General features: G+C 42.6%; 1 protein-coding gene and 1 pseudogene across 1 annotated transcript; one reads left to right on the top strand and one right to left on the bottom strand.

Moving 5' to 3' along the window:
* Window positions 1-10,318: 10,318 nt before the first annotated feature.
* LOC133764473 (FUN14 domain-containing protein 1-like) lies at window positions 10,319-11,365 on the top strand (annotated as a pseudogene).
* Window positions 11,366-24,032: 12,667 nt separating this feature from the next.
* Window positions 24,033-25,432, bottom strand: MRPL17 (mitochondrial ribosomal protein L17). The gene is made up of 3 exons (XM_062196577.1): window positions 25,230-25,432; window positions 24,918-24,986; window positions 24,033-24,586 (listed from the first exon to the last, which is right to left on the bottom strand). The coding sequence occupies exons 1-3, from the start codon at window positions 25,401-25,403 to the stop codon at window positions 24,299-24,301; spliced, it is 531 nt and encodes a 176-aa protein (XP_062052561.1). The 5' UTR covers window positions 25,404-25,432; the 3' UTR covers window positions 24,033-24,298.
* Window positions 25,433-25,920: the final 488 nt, after the last annotated feature.

The following is a 25,920-nucleotide window of genomic DNA, read 5'->3' as shown; positions in this document are numbered from 1 at the left end:
CCTGCAATAAAACAGATCAAACTGGAAAGCATCATACTTAGTAAAATAAGCCAGTCCTAAAGGGACAAATACCATATGTTCTCTCTGACCTGTGATAACTAATAGAGCACCTAAAAGGTAATCTATAGAAGTGAAATTGACACTTTGAGAAGCAATGACTTGAATAGCCCTTGTCTTGACTGTTGAGGAACAGTTTTTCCCCCCATACTATTTGTTGTACTCTTTACTTGTGTGTATCAAGTTAGTTGAAAATAGATGCTGGTAACAAATAAGAATGGGAATGGGCTGGGAGGAGGAAGAGGCATGGAAGAGGGGGTGGGAGGGCAAGTACAGTGGGAAGAATCACCATGTTCCTAAAGCTGTAATTATGAAATGCATGAAGTTTGTATTCCTTAAATAAAAGGTTTCTTGTGGGGGGTTAGGGAGGAAGTGTACTGAGACATCTAAATGAAGGTATCCAACAGGTGGCTGAGTACAAAATTTGGAACCCAGAAGACAGAACTGAGCTAAGGGTAGCTGTTCCAGAGCCACCAATACATAGATGGCAAGAGTAACTCTAAGAATGGATGGGGTTGGCTGGCGCCGCGGCTCATTAGGCTAATCCTCCGCCTGTGGCGCTGGCACCCTGGGTTCTACTCCCGGTCGGGGTGCTGGATTCTGTCCCGGTTGCCCCTCTTCCAGTCCAGCTCTCTGCTGTGGTCCAAGAGGGCAGTGGAGGATGGCCCAGGTTCTTGGGCTCTGCACCCGCATGGGAGACCAGGAGGAAGCACCTGGCTCCTGGCTTGGCATTCATGTAGCACACAGGTCGAAACACGCCAGCCGTGGTGGCCACTTGAGGGGTGAACCAATGGAAAACGGAAGACCTTTCTCTCTGTCTTTCTCACTGTCTAACTCTGCCTGTCTCAAAAAAAAAAAAAAAAAAAAAAAAAAAAAAAAAAAAAAAAAAAGGATGGGGCAGGAGACGGGTGTGTCTGGGCAGCCTTTAAAGACAAAAAGTAACAAAAAGAAGAGCCGCGAAGGAGATTGAGCAGCAGCCAACAAAGCAGGAATCAAACAGCAGTGTTCAGTGTGTCAAGGAAAGAGAAGGCTACTAGCATGAGAGATGTCAAGACAGAGTACAGCTGTAAGGTGAGTCTGAGAGGGCTCCATTAGATTTTGGAGCCAGGATAGAGCTGATAACCAGGAGAGAAGGGGAAATATACTGGGCCACAATGAAATAAGGAGCGAATGAAGGTGAAATAGTAGTGATAGTGAATAAGACTGAAAAAGTAATTGCATTTGAAAGAAACCCAATTTGAATTAGTTTAGGAAAGAAGGATAGATTTATTGGTTCATGTAAGCAAATCCAGAGATGACTAATGAGTGGGACCAGAAACTTTTATTTATTTCCTGGAAATGCAGAGTTATAGAGAGAGAGGGAAAGACAGAGAGAGAGAGAGAGAGAGAGAGAGAGAGAGAGAGAGAGAGAATCTTTCATCCACTGGTTCACTCTCCCAAATGGCCACAATGGCCAAAGCTGGGCCAGGAGGAAGCCAGGAGCCTAGAACTCCATCTTGGCCTCCCATCTAGGTAACAGGAGCACAAGCACATGGGCCATCTTCCCCTGACTTCCCTGGAGCATTAGCAGAGAGTTGGATTGGAAGTGGAGCAGCTGGAACTTGAACCCACACCCATATGGGATGCTAGTGTTGCAGTCCGTGGCTTAACTTGCTGCACTACAGTGCCTGCTCCTGGAACCAGAAGTGTGAATTATCATTAAGACTTTCTCTAACTTCTGTTTTTCATTTCATTTTATTTTTGCTTGTCAAAATAAAATACTAGTCTTTTATATGATATTTTTATTTTGGAGTAATTTTAAATGAATAGGAAAGTTGTAAAGATAGTACTGAAAGTTCCCACATTGGTTAACACTGGTGCTTTATTATTAACTAAACTCCAGACTTTACCAGTTTTTCCACTAATATTCTTTTTTCTATCCCAGATTCAATCCAGGAAACCACATTGAATTTGGTCATCATATTTAATTTCCTCTAGTCTCTGACAATTTCTCCTCCTTGTTTTTATGATTTTGGCAGTTTTGAAGAATACTGACCAGGCATTATGTAGAATGTCCTTCAATTTGGATGTGTCTGATATTTTCCTTATTATTTGACTGAGAAAGAATACCACAGAGGTGACGTGTCCTTCTTATCATGATATTAGGATTTTTTTAAAGAAATTAGTTGCTTTTGCATTATGATATTTTGCTTTATTGGGAATGAGTTAACTAAGCTTCCAGTTACCTTCTTACATTTATTTATTTATTAAAGATTTATTTATTTAGGGGCTGGTGCTGTGGCATAGGGTGTTAAGCTGCTACCTGCAGTGCTAGCATCCCATATGGCAGCTGGTTTGAGCCCCGGCTGCTGCACTTCTGATCTAGCTCTCTGCTATGGCCTGGGAAAGCAGTGGAAGATGGCTCAAGTGCTTGGGCTTCTGCTCCCATGTGGGAGACCTGAAAGAAACTCTTGGCTCCTGGCTTTGGATGGGCTCAGCTCTGGTCATTGCTGCCATTTGGGGGGTGAACCAGCAGATGGAAGACCTCTCTCTCTGTCTCTCTGTCTCTCTCTCTTTCTCTCTGCCTCTGTCTCTCTGTCTCTCTCTCTTTCTCTCTGCCTCTGCCTCTCTGTATCTCCACCTTTCAAATAAAATAAAAAGATTTATTTGTTTTATTTGAAAGGCAGAGATACAGAGAGAGGAGAGAGATCTTCCATCTGTTGATCGACTCCCCAAATGGTCACAACAACCAGGGCTGGGCCAGGCCGAAGAGAGAAGCTTCTTCCAGGTCTCTCATTTGGGTCCAGGACCCATATGAGTCCAAGCACTTGGCCATTTTCTGCTGCTTTCCCAGGCACATTGGCAGGGAGCTGAATGGCAAGCAGAGCAGCTGAGACTCAAACCAGATTTGAGGTCACTTTCAAGTGCCAATGTCACTTGAAAGATGGTATCTTCCATTCAGACTGATTATTAAAAATGCTTTGGCATATACTTGTCCTTTTCCCTGGGAATATTTTTGTCCCTTCCTCTGTTATATCAGCCCTCATTTAGCCTTCAGTTATCAGCTGAAGCATCATTGCAACAGACATTTTCCCCTGAGCTATGTGACTAGGTCATATGATGAGTTCTCGTAGTTCTTGGTACTTCTTCTGGGTGGTGATTACCACCAGGAATGTGAATATTTGATTAAATGTCTATATACTCCATTCAACAGTATACTTGGTTTATTTACATTGTAGCACATATATGCTATACCTACATGTAGGTGATGTTCAGTCAATATTTGTTAACTGAATGACCATCATGAAGGAGATTGTTGTTCAAGAATAAAGGATGTTAGTGGGACATCAGAATCAAGGACTGCAATTCAGTGAGTGCCTGGGGGAGGGAGAAGGAAAGATGGAGAATGAGGGGGGGGGGAGAGACAGAGAAAGAGAGGAGGGGAGAGGAAGGGAGAGGGAGAGAGAACAGGGGATTTGGAGGCAAAGTGAGGGGTGTTAAGGGAGGGCTGGTTTGGAAGAAAGCAACAGGAATATGTTTAACACTGCAGGTGAGGAGCTAATGGAGAGGCAGTGGCTAATAGAGCAAGGTCCTAGAAGGAGAGAAGAGGGACTGAAGAATTAACCAAGACAACAGGAGGCATAGGTAGTTCACAGGAAGAGAAGTACCTCCTCCTTTAGATGGATGAAAATGCAGATAAGTGCATGAGTGATGGTATGTGACAGTGGGAGAAGAAGATAGGGGAGATAACCGAGGCCATCATTCCCTGATTATCCTGTTCTTTCTGGAGAAGAATTTGAATTTTATGAAAAATGGGCTTGAAGAAGGCAATATGTTAGAAATTTTAAGGGAAGCTTTAAAGGATTGAGACATTATTAAGGGGAATGATGGTTGGTGGCCTTACAGGCCTAAAGGACATGCAAGGAGCTGAGGATGCTAGTGAGAGAACAGAGAATATAAACACATCTACAATGAAGTCCCTGATGTCAAAGAGGAAAGTAATTTTACAACACTGAGGAGGGTAGAGGCTTGTATAAGAAGACACGATTCTCAGGGGGCTGGTGCTGTGGCATAGTGGGTGAAGCCACCACCTGCAGTGCCAGCATCCCGGTTCGGGTCTCGGCTGCTGTACTTCCAATCCAGCTCTCTGCTGTGGCCTGGGAGAGCAGTGGAAGATGGCCCAGGTGCTTGGGTCCCTGAACCCATGTGGGAGACCTGGAGGGAGTTCTGGCCATGGCCATTGCGTCCATCTGGGGAGTGAAACAGTGGATGGAAGACCTTTCTCTTTCTCTTTCTTTCTGCCCCTCTGTAACTCTGCCTTTCCAATAAATAAATAAATCTTAAAAGAAGAAGAAGAAGAAGAAGACGACAACACGATGGTCAATGCCTCAGGGGAGAAGACGGAGGAGGAGTTGCTGCTATTTGGACATTGGGGAGCCTGGAGAGTGGAGAATCTTCTTTCCTCTCCAGGGACTTGGAAGAAAGTGTAGATGTGGAGTTCTTAGGAAAAGCCAGATCCCTTGCACCAGAATTGGAGGCTTAGGGGTGGTTAAAGGGACAGAATTTAGGGTTTTTCCACCATGAAGTGAAGATTTCAATGAAAGGAAAGATTGAAGGGTGGGCCCATGATGGGAAGGGCTAAAAGGCAGAATAGCAGTAGGAGGGCGAATTAACCAGGGGCAAAGAGGGGCAGAGCAGTGTGGGGATGACCAGATGGGAAAGGGAAAATGACCCAAAAGACCTGCCTTGTGAACCATGATCTTGAATGACATGAAGGAGGCAGACAGTTTTCACTAGCTGTTATTCATTTGTTCCTCAGTGAAGAGGCAGCACTGAGTAACATCAATGCTTGGTTCCAGACAGCTCCAAGTCCAAGCTCCTTATTCAAAACACTCATGAGAAGTCACAAGCCATTAGAACTCCAGAGAGCCCAGCCCAAGAGGAAGTGAGCAGGAGTGTTAAAAAATGGCCAAAGTGGAGCACTGAGTTGGGATCTTTCAAGAGTAAGTATGTTTTCCAGGCTCTGAAGGACTTCAACTCCCCCTAGAGACTTTCAGAAAGGAAACTATTATTGGCCATAGAGCAAGAGCCAGAGAAAGCAGGGGGAGATGAAATCTAGAACACAGGTGTAGGGATTATATTAGAAGAGGAAGGACTTCTATCCTCTGGGATGGGAAGTCAAGAAAGCCAGTTCTCTGAATCTAATTCACAGAGTGATGAGTTTGCTGGAATTAATCAATTGTGTTAATTTACTGGATTTTGTTTCTCTTAATTATGTGTAAAGTTACAATAGTATGCATGGTTGGGCTGATTTTAACTACTTTTGAAGATTTCTACAAAGTATCAGCTGACCAGTTTAAGTTTAGCTTAGCCCAGTTTTAGTTTTAATTTATTTGCAGCTGTTTCACTGAAGTCATTCTGCCATGGCTGGCCAAAGTTCAGTGTATTCTAAGTTTTTCCTTGCTTCAGTTCTAAGACTTTTGGGAATAGGGTTTTCTTGTACATTTTACTCTACAAGTGTTGTGCAATGATTCAAATGTCAAAAATTTTATAAACAATCTGGAGGGGGTGTAGGTTCTCCCAAATATTTTTCAATCCAATAATTTGCCTTTTTCTTTAAAATTTTTTGTGCATTTGTAATTTTAGCAGATGTTTAGATGTGAGCTACAATATGACCATACTGGATTTTCATGCTGGTTGGTAAACAATATAGTAGAGATTGCTTCTAGTTCCATTAATATCACAATAGGAAGACTGCATTGTAGAAAGGTCCCTGCTTATCTTTATTATTGATTAAGTAGTTGTTACTACTTCTAAATTGTTATCTTTTTACTTGGTTTTCTTTTATTTTACTGAGATATCATGAAGTTCATTCTTTTTTTTTAAGATTTATTTTATTATATTTAAAAGGTAGAGTTATAAGGAGAGAGGGAGAGTCACAGAGAGAAAGACAGCTTCCATCCATTTGTTTACTCCCCAAACGCCCACAATGGCCAGGACAGGAGGCCAAAGTGAGGAGGCCAGGAACTTCATCTGGGATTCCCAAATGGGTGGTAGGGCTCCAAGTACTACAGCCATCATCCTCTGCTTTGCCAAGCCCATTAGCAGGGAGCTGGATGGAAAGTGGGGCAGCCAGGACTTGAATTTACACTCTGATAAGGGATGCTGGTCTTGCAGGTGGCAGCTTAGCCCATTGTACCACAACATTAGCCCCAAAGTTCATTCTTTTAAAGTGTACAATTCACATTGTATTTTAGTATAGAGAGTTATGCATATATCACCACAATCAAATTCAGGATATTTTCATCATCCAAAAGGAAATTTCATGCCCTCAAACTCACACCCCAGACGTTGCTCCCATTAGCAGTAACTCTGTTCTCTCCTCTTCCCAACTCTTGGGCAACCAATAATCTACTTTCTGTCTAGAGATTTATCTACTCTGTATATTTCATATAAATTGATTCATAGAATATGTAGCCTTTTGTATCTGGCTTTTTCACTCAGCGTACTGTTTCCAGTATGTCTAATATTCATCTACATTGTAGCATGTATCAGACTTACATTTCATTTGGTTGGATTATAGTCCATTGTAGGGCTATACCACATTTTGTTCATCCATTCATCAGTTGATGGACATTTGGGTTGTTTCCAGCTTTGGGCTATTACAAATAGTCTTGCTATGAACATTTGTATACACATATCTTTTCAGTTCCCCTAGGTATATACCTAAGATTGTAACTGCTGGTATGGTATATTATACCTATAGCTCTATGCTTAACATTAAAAATTATTTATTTATTTATTTATTTATTTATTTGACAGGCAGAGTTAGATAGTGTGAGAGAGAGACAGAGAGAAAGGTCTTCCTTCCATTTGTTCATCCCCCAAATGGCCAGGAGCCAGGTGCTTCCTCCTGGTCTCCCATGGGGGTGCAGGAGGACTTTGGGTCATCCTTCACTGCCTTCCCAGGCCACAGCAGAGAGCTGGACTGGAAGAGGAGCAACCGGGACAGAATTTGGAGAGGAGACAGAGAAAGAGGGCATCGTCTGGTGTTCAACTGGGACTAGAACCGGGACTAGAACGCCGGCCCTATTTATTTGTTTAAAAGGTTGAGTGATGGGGGACTGGGTGGGGAAAGATATCTTCAATTAGCTGGTTTATACCCCATTGTCTGTAACAGTCAGGGCTGGGCCAGGCTGAAGCCAGGAGTCAGGAACTCCATTTTGGTCTCCCACATTAGTGGCAGGGTCCTAGGTATTTGAACCATTTTCTGCTCTGTTCCCAGCAACATTAGCAGGAATGCTGGATCAGAAGTGGAGCAGCCAAGACTCTAACTGGCACTCTGATATGGGATGCTGGCATATTAAGAGGCAGCTTTATCTCACTGTGCCACAACCCTAGGCCCTATGCTTAATGTTTTAAGGAAATATTTGTGAAAATTTGTCAAAATGTTTCTAAAGCCATTGTGCCATTTAACATTTCAACAGCACTGTATAAAAGTTATAATTTCTCCATATCCTTGCCAACCTTCATTCCTTGTTTTTAATTATATGCATCCCAGTGAGCGTGAAATGGTATCTTGTGGTTTTGATTCACATTTTCCTAATGTGAATATTTTTTTCATATGTGAATTGAAAATTGATGTATTTTATTCTTTGGCTTTTTTCAAGATTTTCTTGTCATCTTTGATTTTTCTCTTGTTTGATATGCCTAAGTATAGGTGTCTTTCAGTATTTATTATACTTGGTGTTTTCTGAGCTTCCTGGATCCATAGCGTGGTGTCTGTCATTGATTTCAGAAAATTCTCATCGTTTATTATTTCAGGTATTGTTTTCTGTTCCTTTCTTTCTCTCTTCTTATTGGATGTATGTTTCATCTTTTGTTGTTTTCCTGAAGTTATTGCAAATATTATTTTTTAACATCCTTTTTTTTCTCTTTGCTTTTCTTTTTAAGATTTATTTATTTAAAAAGCACAGTGACTTGGGACTGACATTATGGCGCAGCCGGTTAAGCTGCCGCCTGCAGCACCAGCATCCCATGTAGCACTGGTTCATGTCCCAGCTCCACTTCTGATCCAGCTCCTTGCTAATGTGCCTGGGAAAGATGGCTCAAGTGCTTGTGTCCCTGCACCCATATGGGAGACCTGAAAGAAGCTCCAGGCTCCTGGCTATGGCCTGGCCCAGCCCTGGTTGTTGTGGTCATTTGGGGAGTGAACCAGCAGACGATGCCCTCTTTCTCTGTCTTCTTTCCTTCTCTGTGACTCTACCTTTCAAATAAATAAAATAAATCTTTAAAAAAAAGTAAATAGAGGCTGGCACTGTGGCGTAGCAGGTAAAGCTGCTGCCTGAAGTGCCAGTATCCCATATGGGTGCTGGTTCAAGTCCCAGCTGCCCCACTTCCAATCCAGCTCTCTGCTATGGTCTGGGAAAGCAGTAGAAGGTGGTCCAAGTCCTTGGGCCCCTGCATCTGCATGGGAGACCCAGAAGAAGCTCCTGCTCCTGGCTTCAGCGCAGCTCCGCCTGTTGCTGGCAATTAGGGAGAGAATCAGTGGATGGAAGACTCCACTCTCTCTGCCTCTTCTCTCTCTGTGTAACTCTGACTTTCAAATAAATAAATAAATCTTTTAAAAAAATCACAGTGACAGAGAGGGATGGTCGAGGGAAACACACACACACACACACACACGATTTTCCAACTGCTGGATCATTCCTCAAATGGCTGGAACAGCCAGGTTTGGGCCAGGCTGAAGCCAGGAGCCAGGAATTCCATCCTCCTCTCCCATGGTTGGCAGGAGTCCAAGTACTTGCATGATTTTCTGCTGCCTTCCCGTTTGTCTTGGCCGGAAGCTGGACTGGAAGCAGCCAGGACTCTGATACGGGATGTGGGCTTTGCAAGCAGCAGCTTTACCTGCTGTGCCACAATATCAGGCCCTCTGTGCCTTTTCAGTTTAATAAATTTTTATTGATATATCTTTTTAAAAAATATTCATTTAATTTATTTGAAAGGCAGAGTTACAGAGAGGCAGAGGCAGAGAGAGAGACAGAGAGGTCTTCCTTCCGTTGGTTCACTCCCCAGATAGCCGCAACAGCCAGAGTTGTGCCAATCTGAAGTCAGGAGCCAAGAGCTTATTCAGGGTCTCCCACGTGGATACAGGGGCCTAAGGACCTGGGGCATCTTCTACTGCTTTCCCAGCCCATAGCAGAGAGCTGGATCAGAAGTGGAGCAGCCGGGACTCGAACTGGTGTCCATATGGGATGCCAGCACTGTAGGTGGTAGCTGGTAGCTTTACCCACTACATCATAGCACTGGCCCCCTGATATGTCTTCAAGTTTACTAAGTCTTCCCTTGGTCATGTCCTGTATATTGATAAATCTATCAAAGTCATTCTTTATTTCCATTATAAATGTTTTTAATTTCTAATGTTTCCTTTATATTGTTTTTTAGAGTTTCTTTTTCTCTGCTTATATTATCCATTTGTTCTTTCATGTTATCCACTTTTTCCATTAGTATTCTTAATCATATAATAATGATGTAGCAAGCATTATCATATAATAATATTAATTATTAATAATGATGTAATAAGTATATAATCATTATTACTTCAAATTTTCAGTGTGATAATTCCAAATCTTTTGCAAGTCTGAGTCTAATTCTGATGCTTGCTTTGTTTTTTGAGATTGTGTTTTTACTTTTGGCCTTGTAATTTTTTGCCGAACGTGGGCATGACCTATGAAGGAAAAGGAATTGAGGTAGAGAGGCCTTTAGCATGTCGTTTTATGTTCATTTGGCTAGGAGCTAGTCTGTGTTTACTGTTTGCTGTAGCTGTGGTGTCAGAGGTTAAATTTTCTTCTGTTGTTCTTGTTTTTGTCTTTCCTGTGTCTTTGGCTTTTCCTAGTTTCCTTCTTAACTAGGGTTTGAGGATTGCATTTGTTTAAGCTCTAACTCTGTTGTTAAACAGGAGTCCTATTAATGTGGTGAAAAGTTATGAGGAGAAATGGAAGAATTCTGTAGTTTATGATTAAGTCTCTGTCTTTTAGTGAGCCTGTATCCCTGGGCTGTGATCTTCACAAGTGCTTCTCAGCCATTCATCTCCCGCACCACTCCTTTCTCCCAAACACACAGCATATTAAAGAGACCAGGGCTGGAGGGGGTTGAAGTTGAGTAATTCCCTTCCTCCACATTGGTTATGATTCAGTAAAATTCAAGTTGTTTAGGCTCTGGTAAAATAGTTTCCTGTGAGGCAGGTCTTGTTAAGAACAAAGCACTGTGGGCCAGTGGTATCATGGCGACTTGGATACCCTCTCCCCAAGAATATGAAAGTGATGACAACTCTTACAAAGTGTTGGATTTAACTGAGTATGCAACAAGATGCCAGTGGTGGAATTGAGCATTTGGCCACAGTTTGGGACCTACGGCAGAAACATACTCAGTAGTTACCCAGATTGTAATGGGTGGTATGACTGACTGGTATGCAGGAATTTTGTTCCGGAAAGTTGGAAAACTCACAGCAACCGCAGTAGGTGGTGGGTTTCTTCTCCTTCTGATTGCCAGTCATAGTGGCTATGTGCACAGTGACTAGAAGGGAGCTGAAGAAGATGTGAACACTGTGATTTGAACAGCATGTGTCTGGTTTGCTTAAATAACTGCTACTTCTATATGCTTACTTAAAAGTTTTGTTCCTGTCTGCCACATTTATAAAATAGGAGTGTAATTCCTGCCCCCAAATTAATAGGATCCTCAGGATTTAAGAGAACTATTTTAAGAGGTAAGTAGAGAAGCTATGTTGGAGGTGATTTGGACTACACTGAGTTCCTACTACAGTCTCTCACCTCCAAACTGCAGTATGTGGCACTGCTGGGTCACATGGTGACTAAAGATTTTCTCTGAATTCAAGGTCACAGCCCATATGAATAGGGGAAGGAGAAGGACAAGAAGAAAAGGCAGTTGGAGATCTTTCTTATAACCTAGAGCTGCTCCAGCACCCTTGGTTTCTGATTTTTTTCTAACGAATATGGTTGAGAATAACTAAGATGACTTGACTTTAAAAATATCTATAAGCAAATAGCCTAGCCTTCTTACATTTTGGTATAAAGCTGTGAACTTCATGACTTTGTAAAACATTATATAAAGCACATACAAGAGGGAAATAAAGTACTTTTACTAATAAAGTTAAAGATGTGAACAAAACAAAAATGCAGAGTAAGAAACAAGCAATAAAGCAGCACCTGAAAGAAACAGTATAATTGGAGAAGCAATAGAATGTTTCAGAGAGAACATTGTGATATCCAGTGGATTTGTAGGAAGCTTTTTGGTAGGCCCTGCATCTTAAGAACTTGAAGAATCTACCATAGTGGATTCAATTGTGAGAAGAGAAGTGAAGGTGATAGGATGCTCTCAATAGTAGATGACATCAGAGACTCCAGGATAAGGGGAAACAGCTAGCTGGCCAAAACTGAACTCACAACTTAGCGTTTTGCTGTCTGAAGCTTGGCAAACTTCAGTATCTGCTATAAAACAACCTACATGGTATGTGAATACTAGTATTCCTGAGCAAAACTTAGCTTTTATCATTTATTAAAAATTTGTATCTGGGGGCTGGCGTTGGGGCACAGTGATTCCAGCATCCCATTTCAGAATGCTGGTTAGAGTCCTGGTTGCTACACTTTGGATCCAGCTTCCTGCTAATATGCCAGGGAAGGCAGCAGATGAGGTCCCAAGTACTTGTGCCCCTGCCACTCACGTGGGAGACCCAGATGTATTTCCAGGCTTTGGCCTGGCTCAGCCCTGGTGGCTGTGGCCATTTGGGGAGTGAACCAGGAAATGGAATAATTTTTTTTTCTCTTTCTTTCCCTTTCCCCAAAATAAATGAAGTAAATCTTTAAAAATGTGCATCTGTTTAGAAACTAGTTTATAAATTATCACCATTAGATATAGGTTTGAACAGGAAGCATTCTATTGGATTTATCGCCCAAAGAAATGTTACCCTCTTTTTAAATACGATTTTCTTCATTGTGCTTTACAGTATGATATCAAAAACTAAAAATTTGCATTATATCTCCAGAAAAAAAAAAGAACAGAGTTCTGGGCATATTTCAAACATGTTATTTTCCTGTCCTACTTCTGAAAGTATGAGAAAATTTTCTTTGGTCTTCACAGTGAGAACCAGATATGACACCCACATTCTGTGCAACCCGAAACTGACTGTATATCTATCTATTCAATAGACTGCATGTCTATTCAAATCCTTTTCCTATTTTTAAATTGGATTGTCTTTTTCCTTTTGAGTTGTAAGTATTCTTAATATATTCTGGATACAAAGTTCCTTATCAGATAGGTAATTTGTAATTATTTTCTCCCATGCTGTGAAATGTCCTTTCATTTGTTGATGGCAAGCTTTGAAGAACAGAAGTTTTTAATTTTGATGAATTTCAATTTATCCAACTTTTGTTGGTTGGGCTTTTGGTGTCATATCTAAATCATTGTCTAAAGCAAGGGCAAGCTTTACTGATATGTTTTCTTCTGAGAGTTTTAATAGCTTCAACTCTAACACTTAAAGTGGTTATCCACTTAACTTTTATATATGGTGTGAGGTAGAGGTCCAATTTTATTATTTGCCTGTGGATATCCATTTGTTCTGATATCATTTGTTGGGGCTCCCACATGAGTGACAGGTGCAAGGGAGTTATCATCTGTTGCCTCTCAGGGTATTTATTGGTAGGAAGTTGAATCATAAGTGGAGCAGGGACTTGAACCCAGGCACTCTCATAAGGAATGTAGATGTTCCACCTGGCATGTTAACTGCTGCACAATAATGCTAATCCCAGGTGTGAGGTTTTCGTATATGCTTTTTTCTTTTTTGTATATGCTTTTTTCTTTTTTAAAATATTTATGTATTTATTTGAAAGTCAGAGTTACAGGGCCAGCGCCGTAGCTCAACAGGCTAATCCTCCGCCTAGCGGCGCCAGCACACCAGGTTCTAGTCCCAGTCGGGGCACCGGATTCTGTCCCGGTTGCCCCTCTTCCAGGCCAGCTCTCTGCTATGGCCCAGGAGTGCAGTGGAGGATGGCCCAAGTGCTTGGGCCCTGCACCCCATGGGAGACCAGGATAAGTACCTGGCTCCTGCCTTCGGATCAGTGTGGTGCGCCAGCCGCAGCACACCGGCCGCGGTGGCCATTGGAAGGTGAACCAACGGCCAAAGGAAGACCTTTCTCTCTTTCTCTCTGTCTCTCTCTCTCTCACTATCCACTCTGCCTGTAAAAAAAAAAAAAAAAAAAAAAAAAAAAGCCAGAGTTACAGAGAGGGAAAGGCAGAGAGAGAGGTCTTCCATCCATTGGTTCACTCCTCAGATGGCTGCAATGGCTGGAGCTGGGCCAATCCAAAGCCAGGAGCCAAGAGCCAAGAGCCAGGAGCCAGGAACCAGGAGCCAGGAGCTTCTGGGTCTCCCATGCGGGTGCAACAGCCCAAGGTCTTGGGCCATCTTCTACTGCTTTCCCAGCCCATAGCAGAGAGCAGGATTGGAAGTGGAGCAGCCAGACTCGAATGGGTGCCCATATAGGATGCACTGCAGGTGGTGGTTTCATCCACTACACTACAGTGCTGGCCCTCATATATGCTTTTTATTGGGCTTACCTTTTTGGCTGCTTTACTGAGTATTTTATAATGAAAAAATACCAGATTTTGTCAAATATATTTTCTTTATTGAGTTGATTATGTGGTTTTGTTTTTTACTCTGTAATAATGATATTTTATATGAATAGATTTTAGGGTGTAAACCAATCTTGCATTTTTGGGATAAACTCTACTTGGCATACTGTGTAATTCTTTTTCTATTTTGTTGTATCTGGTTTGCAAGTATTTTGTTGAGGAATTTTGCATATATATATATATATATATATATACTTTTTAAAGATTTATTTTATTTATTTGAAAGACAGAGTTACAGAGAGAAGGAGTGGGGGGGGAGAGAGAGAGAGAGAGAGAGAGAGAGAGAGAGAGAAGCCATTTGGGGAGTGAACCAGAAGATGGAAGACTTTGTCTCTGTCTCTGCCTCTCCCTCTCTGTAACTCCACCTTTCAAATAAGAAAAGTTTGCCTTGGAAAGGCTCATTTTTAACTAATTTTTAATTCATATGTTTGTTTATCAGCTTGATCAAATGAGTATTATCTATGAGCTCTAAGTGTTTGGAAATACGTATCACATACAAAGGTGACATTAAATGGAGTTGAGCTTAAATCTGCTGTATAATTAATCTAATGCAAAGACTTTGGTGAAACTAATCTAAATAAAACTGAAACTTGGGGCCGGCGCTATGGCGCAGTGGGTTAAAGCCCTGGCCTGAAGTGCCCACATCCCATATGGGTGTTGGTTCTGGTCCCAGCTGCTCCTCTTCAGATCCAGCTCTCCGCTATGGCCTGGGAAAGCAATGGAAGATGGCCCAAGTCCTTGGGCCCCCGCACCCACATGGGAGACCTGGAAGAAGCTCCTGGCTCCTGGCTTCGGGTTGGTGCAGCTCCGGCCGTTGCGACCATCTGGAGAGTGAACCAGCAGATGGAAGATTCTCTCTGACTCTACCTCTCTCTGTAACTCTGTCTTTCAAATAAGTAAGATAAATCTAAAAAAACAAAACAACAACAACAACAAAAAAAACCCAAAGACTCCACAAAGCTGTTAAATCCTTCCATGGAACACATTGCTATAAACTTTGCAAATGACCAATAGAAACAGTTTGGCAAGTTGGTAATTGCGCCAAATTGGATTTTGAAATATATCAGAAAATTTTTTTAGGTGGATAAATTTGGAAAATTTGATGAATTGGCCTTTGGGTAGCTTTGTCCTTTGGTGAACTGTCTTCAGTAAATATATTTTTCAATAATTGCTTAGGCCCTGGGTACAGATAAGGGTTAAGATTATAAGAAATTGAAGAGACCATGCATATAAACCCCACTTTTTTTTCTTCTGAGAAGTAGGCAGTGAGTTTAAGAGCTGATAATAAGAGGTGAAGGCGATATAAGGGTTTAAGAAAAGTATTGAAAATTTGTAAGAGTCAATGATGTGGTAGGAGTGAGCAACCCAGCTTGTGTTCAGGGCCAACTCTGTTGGTAGCAGTTCTAATGGTGTGTGATTTTTGTTTTATCCCTAGGAGTGCTCAACAATGAAGGCACAAGAGTACAGAAATCTGGTGATTAGAAGATGGGTGGGAAAAAAGGCAAGGGACTGAATAGGGGCTGGCGTGAGAATGCTGAATTGTTGGATCATGACATTCAGGATTGGCTGAAAAGGAGGAAAATCTTTGTGCACAGAGGGGAAAAGGAAGGGTCCAAAGGATTAGAATTGCAAGAGGTTAAGGTTTGATATCTGTGTCTAGAGGTCTGAGGGAGCTAGAGACAAACTGAGTTTATGGAGTCAGATACTGGAGGATAAAATTTGAAGGGTAATGATAATGTGGTCTTGAAAGGGCCAGAGGCCTGGTAGGGTGGGCTGGTTGTGTGGATTCATCACGACAATCCCAGTTTTGCTTCTCCTCTACCATCTTCACTCTCTGTGCATGGAATTATTTCTCTTTCCAACTATCCAAGCAGGAACCTGGTGTCATGCTTGACTCTTAACTTTTTCCTCCACCTCACATAATGACACACAATGTGTAGTCTACTCCACCTTTCCTATGGCAGCTGATTTGTCAGCCTCTTTCCATCCACCCTGCCTCTGGCTCAGTCTGATTTTTCAATAACTCTGCTTGGGTTCCTAAACTAACCTATTTGGTTTGCTTGCTTCTAGTTTTGCCCCTTTAACCTATCCTCCAGTTTGATGCAAGAACAGTCTTTCTGAAAAGTAAATCTGATCCCTTTTCTCTCCATTTAAAAATCCTTCAGTGGCTTTCCTTAGGATCCAGGATAAAATCCAAACACTTTATCATGTCTTACGGGGCTCTTTGTAATTTGATCTTGCCTGGCTTTCCTGCTTCATTTTCTCCACTTTTCTCTCAAATACTAAGTCCCAGCTGTACCAAATAACTTACTTGAAATTTCTCATCACTCCATACTGTTTCACAATTCAGTGTATTTAAACCTGCAGATCTTGCTGCTTGGCATGCCCTCCCAGCTGCCCTATCTCCTTCAAGTTTGATGCATTCCCACTCATTCTTCAAGAATCAGCTGTATGTAGCATTTTTCTTCTGCGAAGTTCCACATCAACCAACTCTTTTCTTGCTATTCTAGTTTGCTTCATGTGCAACTACTTTCATAGTACTTATCTTGCTATTTGGTACTTACTTGTTTATGATTTGTTTGTCCAGCTAGTCTTTTAGACCTTTGAGGGGGTCATCCTTGTATTGTCTATATTTGCATAGTACTTTAAAGGGGAGAAGGAATAAGCCTAGTAAATGTATTTGATAATTTCTTTTTTTCTTTTTTAGTGTTTCCTGTGTACAAGAAACCACGGTAAGTACTCTGATGAATTCTGCAGGTTTTTCTCTCCTAAAGGCAATTTTTCAGTCTCCTTCTTAAGTTCTGTATCCTGTCTGTTCTCTAATGTCTGACTTCAGCCTCCTTTCCCTCTGCACTCTGAGTCACTCCATCCATTTCCTTAGCTTTAATTGCTGACAACTCCCAAATCTGTTCTCCCAGTAACAACCTCTTTCTCAAGATCCAGATGCTCCCAGGCATTTCCAAGTCAGCAAATACAACACTGAACCATCCTTTCTTTTGTTCTTTATGGGATAAAAGGAGAAAAGAATCCTAAGGAAGCTTCTGAAATAATTTAAAGGAAGCATAGTTAGAAATTAAGCCAGGACAATGTCATTCAAGCTTCCAGTGACATCCCTACATACAGCTTTTGCGTTTACATATTCTTGAAGCAAACAGAAATAAACTCCTTCCCAAAGTGGGGTATATAAGTGGTATACCAAGGTACATGTGAAACTACAGAGTAAATAAGGCTTGTCTTATCAGAATACCAATTTTGTTAGGCAGTTTTGTGTGTGAGATATAAAATATCTAACTTATAAAAACTGAAAGCTCTATTTTATATTAAAGAGATATATGACTGAACAGAATGCAAAATGTCAGAAAAGTTTAAAAATTGTAAGCACAAGACCATTTCTACTATTAGAGCGTCACAGACTTAACCACCAAATTCATGTCCCAGAGTTAGAGAGCTACACTATACCTATGCATTTAAGAGCACAGAGAGGATATCCTTAAGGATACATACATTACCTAGGTGTGAACAATGAGGAAAAAGTTTTGCAGGAAGCTCTTTTTCAGATGAAATAGGAGGAAACAGGAGAAGGGAAGAGTTACTAAGTCCAAATGCAGAGTTGGCTTAAGAACTCAGTATAACATGCTGATTCATTCAATAGACATTTACAGATGCTTTTTTTTTTTTAAGATTTATTTATTTATTTGAAAGTCAGAGTTACACACAGAGAGAAGGAGATGCAGAGAGAGAGAGAGAGAGAGAGAGAGAGAGGTCTTCCATCTGCTGGTTCATTCTCCAGTTGGCCGTAAAGGCCGATCTGAAGTCAAGAGCCAGGAGCTTTTTCTGGGTCTCCTATGTGGGTGCAGGGGCCCAAGTCCTTGGGCCACCTTCTACTGCTTTCCCAGGCCATAGCAGAGAGCAGGATCAGAAGTTGAACAGGCGGGACTTGAACCGGCGCCCATATGGGATGCTGGCATTGCAGGTGGCGGCTCTACCTGCTATGCCACAGCGCCGGCCCCTAGATGCTTATTTTGTTCAATGTTCTTTACTTGGTGGTGGGAGAGGTGAATTTGATGTGATCTCTTCCCTCAAGGAGCTCACTATTTAGTGGCTGCCAAATAGTATAACTAAGACACTGAAAAGGAGATGAAATAATCTAATTTACAATAACAATAACATAAAAAACTAAAATATTTTGAGATAAATTAAATCAAGGAGATGAAAGATCTGTGCACTGAAAACTATGACACTGAAAAAAGAAACTGAAGACACCAGCCCCTATATTAATAAGTGGGAAGAAATCTTCTGTTCTTAGATTGTAAGAATTAGTATTATTAAAATGTTCACACATACATCCTGCCCAAAATGATCTACAGAATCAACTCAATCTCTATTAAAATTCCAATGGCATTTTTCACAGAAATAGAAAAAACAATCTTAAAATTCATATGGAATACAAAATACTGAAGACAACCAACTGTATTTGAAGAAAAAACTGGAGGTATTGCCTTTCCCAACTATAAACTGCATTACAAAGTTGTAACAATCAAAAAAGTATTGTTTAGGCAGAAAAACAGACACCTACACCATTGAGACAAGATAGGGAGCCCCCAAATAAATCCAGGCATCTGTGGCCAACTAATCTTTGTGGCCAACTTAATCTCAGCACAAGGGTGCTAAGAATATGCAATGGAGAAAAGAGAAAAGAAGTCTGTTCAATAAATGATGTTGGGCAAACTGAGTATCCAAATGTCACAGAATGAAACTGGATCCTTGTCTTACATCATATAAAAATTAACTTGAAATGGACTAGTCTTTTATTTATTTATTTATTATTTTTTACAGGCAGAGTGGACAGTGAGAAAGACAGACAGAGAGAAAGGTCTTCCTTTGCCATTGGTTCACCCTCCAATGGCCACCGTGGCTGGCCCGCTGCGGCCGGCGCACCGCGCCGATCCGATGGCAGGAGCCAGGTGCTTCTCCTGGTCTCCCATGGGGTGCAGGGCCCAAGCACTTGGGCCATCCTCCACTGCACTCCCTGGCCACAGCAGAGAGCTGGCCTGGAAGAGGGGCAACCGGGACAGAATCCGGTGCCCCGACCGGGACTAGAACCCGGTGTGCCGGCGCCGCAAGGCGGAGGATTAGCCTATTGAGCCGCGGTGCTGGCTGTCTTTTTTTTTTTTTTTTAAAGATTTTATTTATTTATTTGAGAAGTAGAGTTATAGACAGTGAGAGAGAAAGAGAGACGGGCTTTCCATCTGCTGATTCACTCCCCAAATGGCCGCAAGGGCCAGAACTGAGCTAATCCAAAGCCAGGAGCCAGGAGCTTCCTCCAGGTCATCCATGTGGGCAGGGGCCCAGGTACTTGGGCCATCTTCTACTGCTTTCCCAGTCCATAGCAGAGAGCTGGATCAGAAGAGGAGCAGCTGGCACTAGAACTGGTGCCCATATGGGATGTGGGTGCCAAAGGTGGAGGATTAACCTACTGCACCACAGTGCTGGCCCCATGGACTAGTCTAAAATGTAAGATATGAAACCGATTTTTTAGATATGACACCAAAGTATAAACAAATAAGCTGCATTACATGGAACTAAAATCCTTTTGCACATCAAAGGAAACAATCAACAAAAAGAAAAGACAATCTATGGAAAGGACAAAGTATTTGCAAATCATATCTGATAAGAGATTGATATAAAAAAACATTATCAGGAACTTAGACAACTCAAAAGCAAAAAACCTTAACCAACCAAACCAAAATATTTGACTAAAAAATGGACATTCTGAATCGACATTTTTCCAAAAATGACAAATAAGTACAAATGGCCAATACAGAAAAGTATTACTCAACATGCTGAGTAATACTAATCATCAGTAAAATGCAAATCAAAACCACAATGAGATATCCCACACCTATTAGCATGGCTATTATAAAAAAAAAGACAAGCAACAAGTGTTGTTGGTAAGGATGGGAGGAAGGGGAGCCCTCGTACACTGTTGCTGGGAACAAAACTTGGTTTGGCCATTATGTAAAAACAGTATAGAGGTTCTTTAATAAATTAAGAATATAATTCTCATATGATCCAGCAATCTCACTTCCAGGTAGGTATCTAAAGGGAATGAACTCAGTATCTTGAAAAGATATCTGCACTGTTGTGTTCACTGTAGCATTAATCACAATAGCCACAATTCAGAAAGTTCTCTGTCAACACATGGGTAGAGAATGCAGTACACACACATACATACAAACACACACAATGGAACTTCACTCAGCCATAACAAAGAAGGAAATCCTGCAATTTATAACAATATAGATGGACCTGGAGCACATTTTGCTAAGTGAAAAGTTAGACAGAAAACACAAATACTGTGTGACTTCACTTATGTGTGGAAGTTTAAAAAGTCAAACACAGAAACAGTGTGGCACAGTGAGTGCCAAAGTATCCAAACTTTCAGTTCTAACAAGTTCTGGACATCTAATGTACAGCATGGATGAAAGTGGCTATATTAACTTTTTTAAAAAATTTATTTGAAAGTCAGAATTACACAGAGAGAAAGATGGCAGAGAGAGGTCTTCCATCTGCTGGTTTACTCCCCAGTTGGCTGTTGGTTTACTCCCCAGTTGGCCGGAGCTGTGCTGATCGGAAGCCAGGAGCCAGGAGTTTCTTCTGGATCCCCCATGTGGGTGCAAGGACTCACAGACTTGGGCCATCTTCTGCTTTCCCAGGCTATAGCAGAGAGCTGGATAGGAAGTGGAGCAGCCGGGACTTGAACTGGCACCCATATGGGATGCTGGCATGCAGGCGGTGGCTTTACCCGCTATGCCACAGCACCAGCCCCTATATTAATTTAAAAAGAAAGCTAAAGAAATTGGACCACCAGAGTAACATTGAGCTTTGCCTAGGGAATTAAGTGAACACAGGGGTCACCCTTCAGCTTTTGGCAGTCTTGGAAAATGTACAGGTGTTTTCTGCCTGTGGATTGGTTAGGAATATTCTAGGAAATTGTTATTTAAAATGTGAGAAATGAATTAGATATATACTTACATTCTTGACAATCACTTTAGCCTGTAAGTTCCTGTAGAGGAAGGAGACCATTTCTTTTGCCTTGGACACTTAGCAGTATAGCCTAACACTGTCCCTGCACATAGTACCATCTTTTAGTTTTGTTAAGGCTTAGGCAGAGTTGAATATGGCCTGGATATAGTTTACTTCTCCTCATTTAATGAACATATATTGAGCACCTATTGTGTATCAGGCCTTACAGTAGTTATTGCCTCCTAGTTTCAGCTTCAGAAGCTTGGTTGAATGAAGGAATCAGTTACGTAGTAAAGGGTGTTGAATGCTCTGACAAGTATACCTCACAGGACTACAACAGCACACATAAAGGTAGCTAGCCCTGTTTGGAGGGTGATAGTCTGGAGACTTCAAAAAAGGCTTTTCTTCTGAGCAGAGATTTGAGTCAGTAGGAGCTGACTTGAAACAGGGCAAGCATTATAGCAAAGGGAACATCACACGTAAAATTGCCATATATTCAGAGAATAGCAAGTAGTTTCCTATGAAGGATGGTAGCAAATAATGGTAGGAGGTCAAGTGGCTCAGACCAGGCCATAGAAAGCCTTTGTGTCATGAAATATCTGGAGTTTGTCTAGCAAAGGCAATGGTTTTATCACTGGAATGCTGGTTGAGACCAGTAAAAATAGGTTGTAATCCATTAGTGGACTGTAAATCAATTTAGTGAATTATGACCAGCATTTTAAAAAGTGAGCTTGAATACAGTAGAAAAATACTAGTGTGCATATTTCTATAAGTATTTTGTGAAGCATCCATTACTATTTCAGTCATATATGTAAATGCATAGTGGCAATGTAAAATTATATTTAGTCTGTTAACTCATAGTGAAAATGGTTTTTGATAAAACAGTAAAGGTTAAACAGGACACAAATTACTGTATTTACTTTTGGGAACAATTATCAGACTAGCCAGGTTTAAACAGAAATAAGCATGAAAGTGATTATCTCAGCATAACTAGGACTTCACCTCTGAAGAACTCTAGGTACTGTTATTTCTATTATTCTAATTCACAATTTCAGTGCCATTTCCATACTACTGCCAGAACCCTGTTAGCACTGAGTAACTTGCCAGTTTAACCTTACAACAGAACAAGGATTCTTACTGCCACAAATTTTATGCCTGTCTATCCTGAACCCATCAGCAGAAAGATGGAAATAACAAGACCGTCTTAGACTTGGATGTCTGGGAACCAATTCACGGTCGGGAACTGTAATGCAATGTGGCAAATTCAAAGTATTACAGAAACACTGTAGAAGTACCTAATTTGACTATGAATTTAGGTTATGGGGGCAGAGGAGCTACTCAAATATAATTAGGTAGGTGAAAGTGGAAGGGTTTTCTGGGTGGTAGGGACTACATGAACTAAAAGGTAGTAAGGGTAGGTACACAGAGAAACAAGCCAAAACAAGGGCTTCTATGCTTCTGGAGAATAAAATTAAGAGGCCAGGAAAGTAGCTGCAGTAGTGAGCAAAGCCTGGTTATAAAGGGAAATCACAGAAAAGCAGCTGGGCCTTCTTAAGAATGAACCACAGGAGCTAGCAGGACATTAAAATGATTAATTTTCTATCATGACAGCTCTGCCTGAAGCAAGGCAAATTAGGGGGCAAGTGCAGTAATTCAGGAGAGCCATGCCTTAGATCTGTTTAGGAAAGGTGACTGTAGATTTAAGAGATTATGGAAACAAAATCAATGTGGTCTGCTAATTCCACTGAAGACGGATGCTAAGGATACAGTCTGGTTTGGTGTTTCCTCTTAAAATTAGTGTTAAGACTACAATTTGTTATCTGCATATCTGTGTGTGTACGGGAGGCACTACTTTGTCAGTCTTACTGTTAAGAACCCAAGATGGAGAACCTTTGACAACGTGAGAGGCGACTCATTTTTCTTGTTCTCTTGGGTTTGGAATTTGGATGGACTCGAAGGAACATTCCACGGAAGTAAAAATTTGTCACTTACAGGCCAGATTTCTAATTTCTGATTCATTGTGGTTTATTTCCCTTGGGTTATCCCTGAGCTGTTAGCAAATGTTCTAGGATTCAGGTAATCTTATGTGGGCCAAAATATTACAGAGGATGCAGTGTCCCTTGAGAATGGTGTGACAACAGATTAGACTATGAACTCCTTGACGGCAGAGGCTATTTCTTCTCTATATTCTAGTGTAAGCAAGGGAAGAGTGAATTTAGGTTTATTTGAAAAATGTTTTTAGTGTCTACTGCATTAAGTTTTCTGGCAATACTTTGTGAACACACTGGTAAAGGGAAAGAAGTAGAGAGCCAAGTTTGGAGCAGCCAAGTTTCAGATTAGGGCAGTTGTGGTAAAGTTACACCAGAATAATTCTGTTTCTGAAGTTCATGTCTTACCACTAGACCAGTGACCTCTCTCCTCTTAACCTTACTTATTAAACTCCAATAATAGATGCATTCAGTGGGCTAAATACTCTAACAGCTAAACTTCTTACCAGTCTACGTGGGAAATAGCAACCATCAGGCCCTGCTGTAAGTGTTGAGGCCAGGAGTAGTAGCTCCCATTTAAGCCTTCTCATGAAGAGAAAGCAACCATCACCCTAGTTGCCTCTGAACATAAGGGAGGAGCAGCATGCCTGGGCCAAGCCCAGCTTCACAGTAATTAGTAGATATAAAGGAGTTCTCTGCTTCTCACGTTCCCAAGCCATTCTGAAGCCGGATTTCCTTTTTCTGAGTTCCCAGAGAGCCCCAGACTTGACAACAATAACAACTTCCAGGAAATTCCCAGTGAGTTTAACTTCCTAATCCTCCTTACTTCAACTCTCTCCTTTATCCCCTCCCCTCTCCACCAAGAGGAAAGAGCTTAATCTGAAATCCAACTTCCTCTGTTGAACGCCTCCACCCCTTAGGTCAGGGTAGTGGGATAGCTGAGCTTTTACGTCTTCTCCTCTGAGGCTCATTCAGGAGTGGAGGGAAGCACACGAGAGTAAAGTGGGAGCCTGCTGAGAAACAGAGGAATGGTGTCAGGGTCTCCTGAGGGTTCCTAGGAAAGTGGACTGACAAAGTTTCACTTGTAGATTTTACTGCCCCACCCATCAAAAGCAATCTTTCTCTAAGGAATCTAAAGGGCTCACTCTCTATGCTGGGTGTCAAAACATAATCACCTTCAGGAGCAACATTGGAATTATAAGATGTATCCCATCTAAAATGGCATTAACAAAAATAAACTATACTAAACACACGGAACCCGAAACTAAGAGTCAGAAAATCAAGCCATGAATTTACTCTCTCAGGTAGACTGAGCATTTAGTTTTCATTCTCCAGAAACCCCAGAGGAAGAAGAAAAAAATCAATTTACATATATTCACATAAGGAATTTTATATACTGTGCAAGTCAAGGGCCAGAAGATTCTGGACCCCATTAAGATTGTCCATTTCAGAACTCTCACTCCAGGTCTTCTCAGACATTAATAAAAGAGCAGCAGAGGCCTGTAATCAATGGCACCACTGAGAGCTGTAGACCCATCAGCCCGTTAGGTTCCTGGTGTTTGAGTTGTGTGGCAGCTGTGAATACTTGTTTCCTGGTTCAGCCTGAGGTCGTCCCGCAGTCCCTGCAGCAGCTGGTTTAGGAGTGTAAGGTTGCTGTCTCTGGGAGGCAGAGGCAGGGGTGGGAGGCAGTTCCCTTTATACTCGATCACAGCCATCTTGGCCCGATCCTGCTCACTCCGATTCGGGATTTGCAGCATTCTCGTGTAGCCCCCATTCTGACCTCGGTACCGAGGGGCCAGGACTTGAAACAGCTTTGGGATCAAGTCCTTCTCCTAGAGGGAGAATTATTCAGGAGAGAGTAGAGTCAGGTACAACTGCAGAGGCATTTAATTTTCAGCTACTCCCAAAGGTAGGGTCCAAACACATGCACACAGACCTCCCCCACGCCCCCCCAAAAGTATTACACAGAGGGGTCATTCACAGGTCATTCTGGCGTATGCATAGTCGCATCGGGTTCAGCTTACGACACAAGTTCCCAATTTAGTTCCTAACAGTGGTCCACATGGCAGAGCTTAACTCTCTGCCCGGCCCCCTCCCTCCAACAATCCCCTCCTCTGAGGGAGCAAGCAGTGCATCTGGGAGGCAAAGGCGGGTCACACTCACCGTGAGCCAGAAGTCAGCCATGCGCATGGCTCGTTCGTTGGTGTCTCCCAGCTTCCCACAGTCGATGAGCTGCGAGGAGATCGCAATCAATTCATCCCGCCACTCAAGGATCTTTAATTCAGGCCGCCCGTGACTACGGAGCCCTTACTCGTGTCCGGTTTGAGGCGCCGGGGAGTGGGCCCAGTCTAGGATCCTACGTGATTCAGACTTGGGGAAGGGTTTACCAGAGCAGTCCAATTCCTCGCCAAATTCAGCCAGACCCCGCCCCTGTAGCCTAGACGCGCGCGGAGACAGGCCGGCCTCGTTCCTTACCTTCTCGGCGTAGCCCCTCATCTCGTCCACGCGCGCCCATGACGCCTCGATGCGTTCGTGTCGCACCAGTCCCGTGAGCAAGTTCCGCAGCAGGTGAATGCGGGACTCGGGTCCCAGGCCCAGGCGGCGGAATACGCGGCCATGGGAGATGGCGGCCGCGACCGACAGCCGCATGTTCGCAGTGCCCCGCCCCTCCCCTCGGAGGCCGGAACTGGAAACGCCAGGGGAGGGGCCGGGCGGAGGAGCTGCGGGGCGCATGCGCCGGCGCCCGGTGCGTGGTGGACGTGTTTGCGCATGAGTATCACGGACTGCCTCGCTGGCAGTCTGAGGCAGGGCGGAGAAGGGCTGTTGAGCGTTTCCCGAGGCGGAGAGCTGGGCCGGCTTCCCTCGCTGTGAGGCGGTGCTCCGCGGCGAGCCAGGGAGCGAGGCGCCACCTAGTGTGGCAAGCGGCGGCCTTCGGGTCCTCCTAAACGACTTGGCGGCGTTTAGGCCGACGGGAGGCTCCTCCGCGGAGCGACTAGGAAAGTGAGTGTCTGAGGGAGCCGCGCCTGGAGGCGTCGCGCTGCTGCGAGCTGACTGAGCGCGGGCCGCCGGTGGGTGTAGTAATGGCGAAATGAGTAACCAGGAAGCCCAGGAAAGAAACTCAGATAGTGAGACTTTTCTGTTGTGGAAGTAGTCATCGCAGTTAAAA

Source organism: Lepus europaeus, chromosome 7 (assembly GCF_033115175.1).
Source record: "Lepus europaeus isolate LE1 chromosome 7, mLepTim1.pri, whole genome shotgun sequence".
Lineage (NCBI taxonomy): Eukaryota > Metazoa > Chordata > Mammalia > Lagomorpha > Leporidae > Lepus > Lepus europaeus.
The sequence above is the reverse complement of the archived record's forward strand: the minus strand, read 5'-3'. Positions and strand labels throughout refer to the sequence as shown.

Coding starts and splice junctions, on each gene's coding strand:
- MRPL17 (XM_062196577.1), bottom strand. CDS start 25,403: ATGCGGCTGTCGGTCGCGGCCGCCATCTCCCATGGCCGCGTATTCCGC. Junction 24,987..25,229: donor TGAGGGGCTACGCCGAGAAG/GTAAGGAACGAG, acceptor ATCTCCTCGCAG/CTCATCGACTGTGGGAAGCT. Junction 24,587..24,917: donor TGGCTGACTTCTGGCTCACG/GTGAGTGTGACC, acceptor TTCTCCCTCTAG/GAGAAGGACTTGATCCCAAA.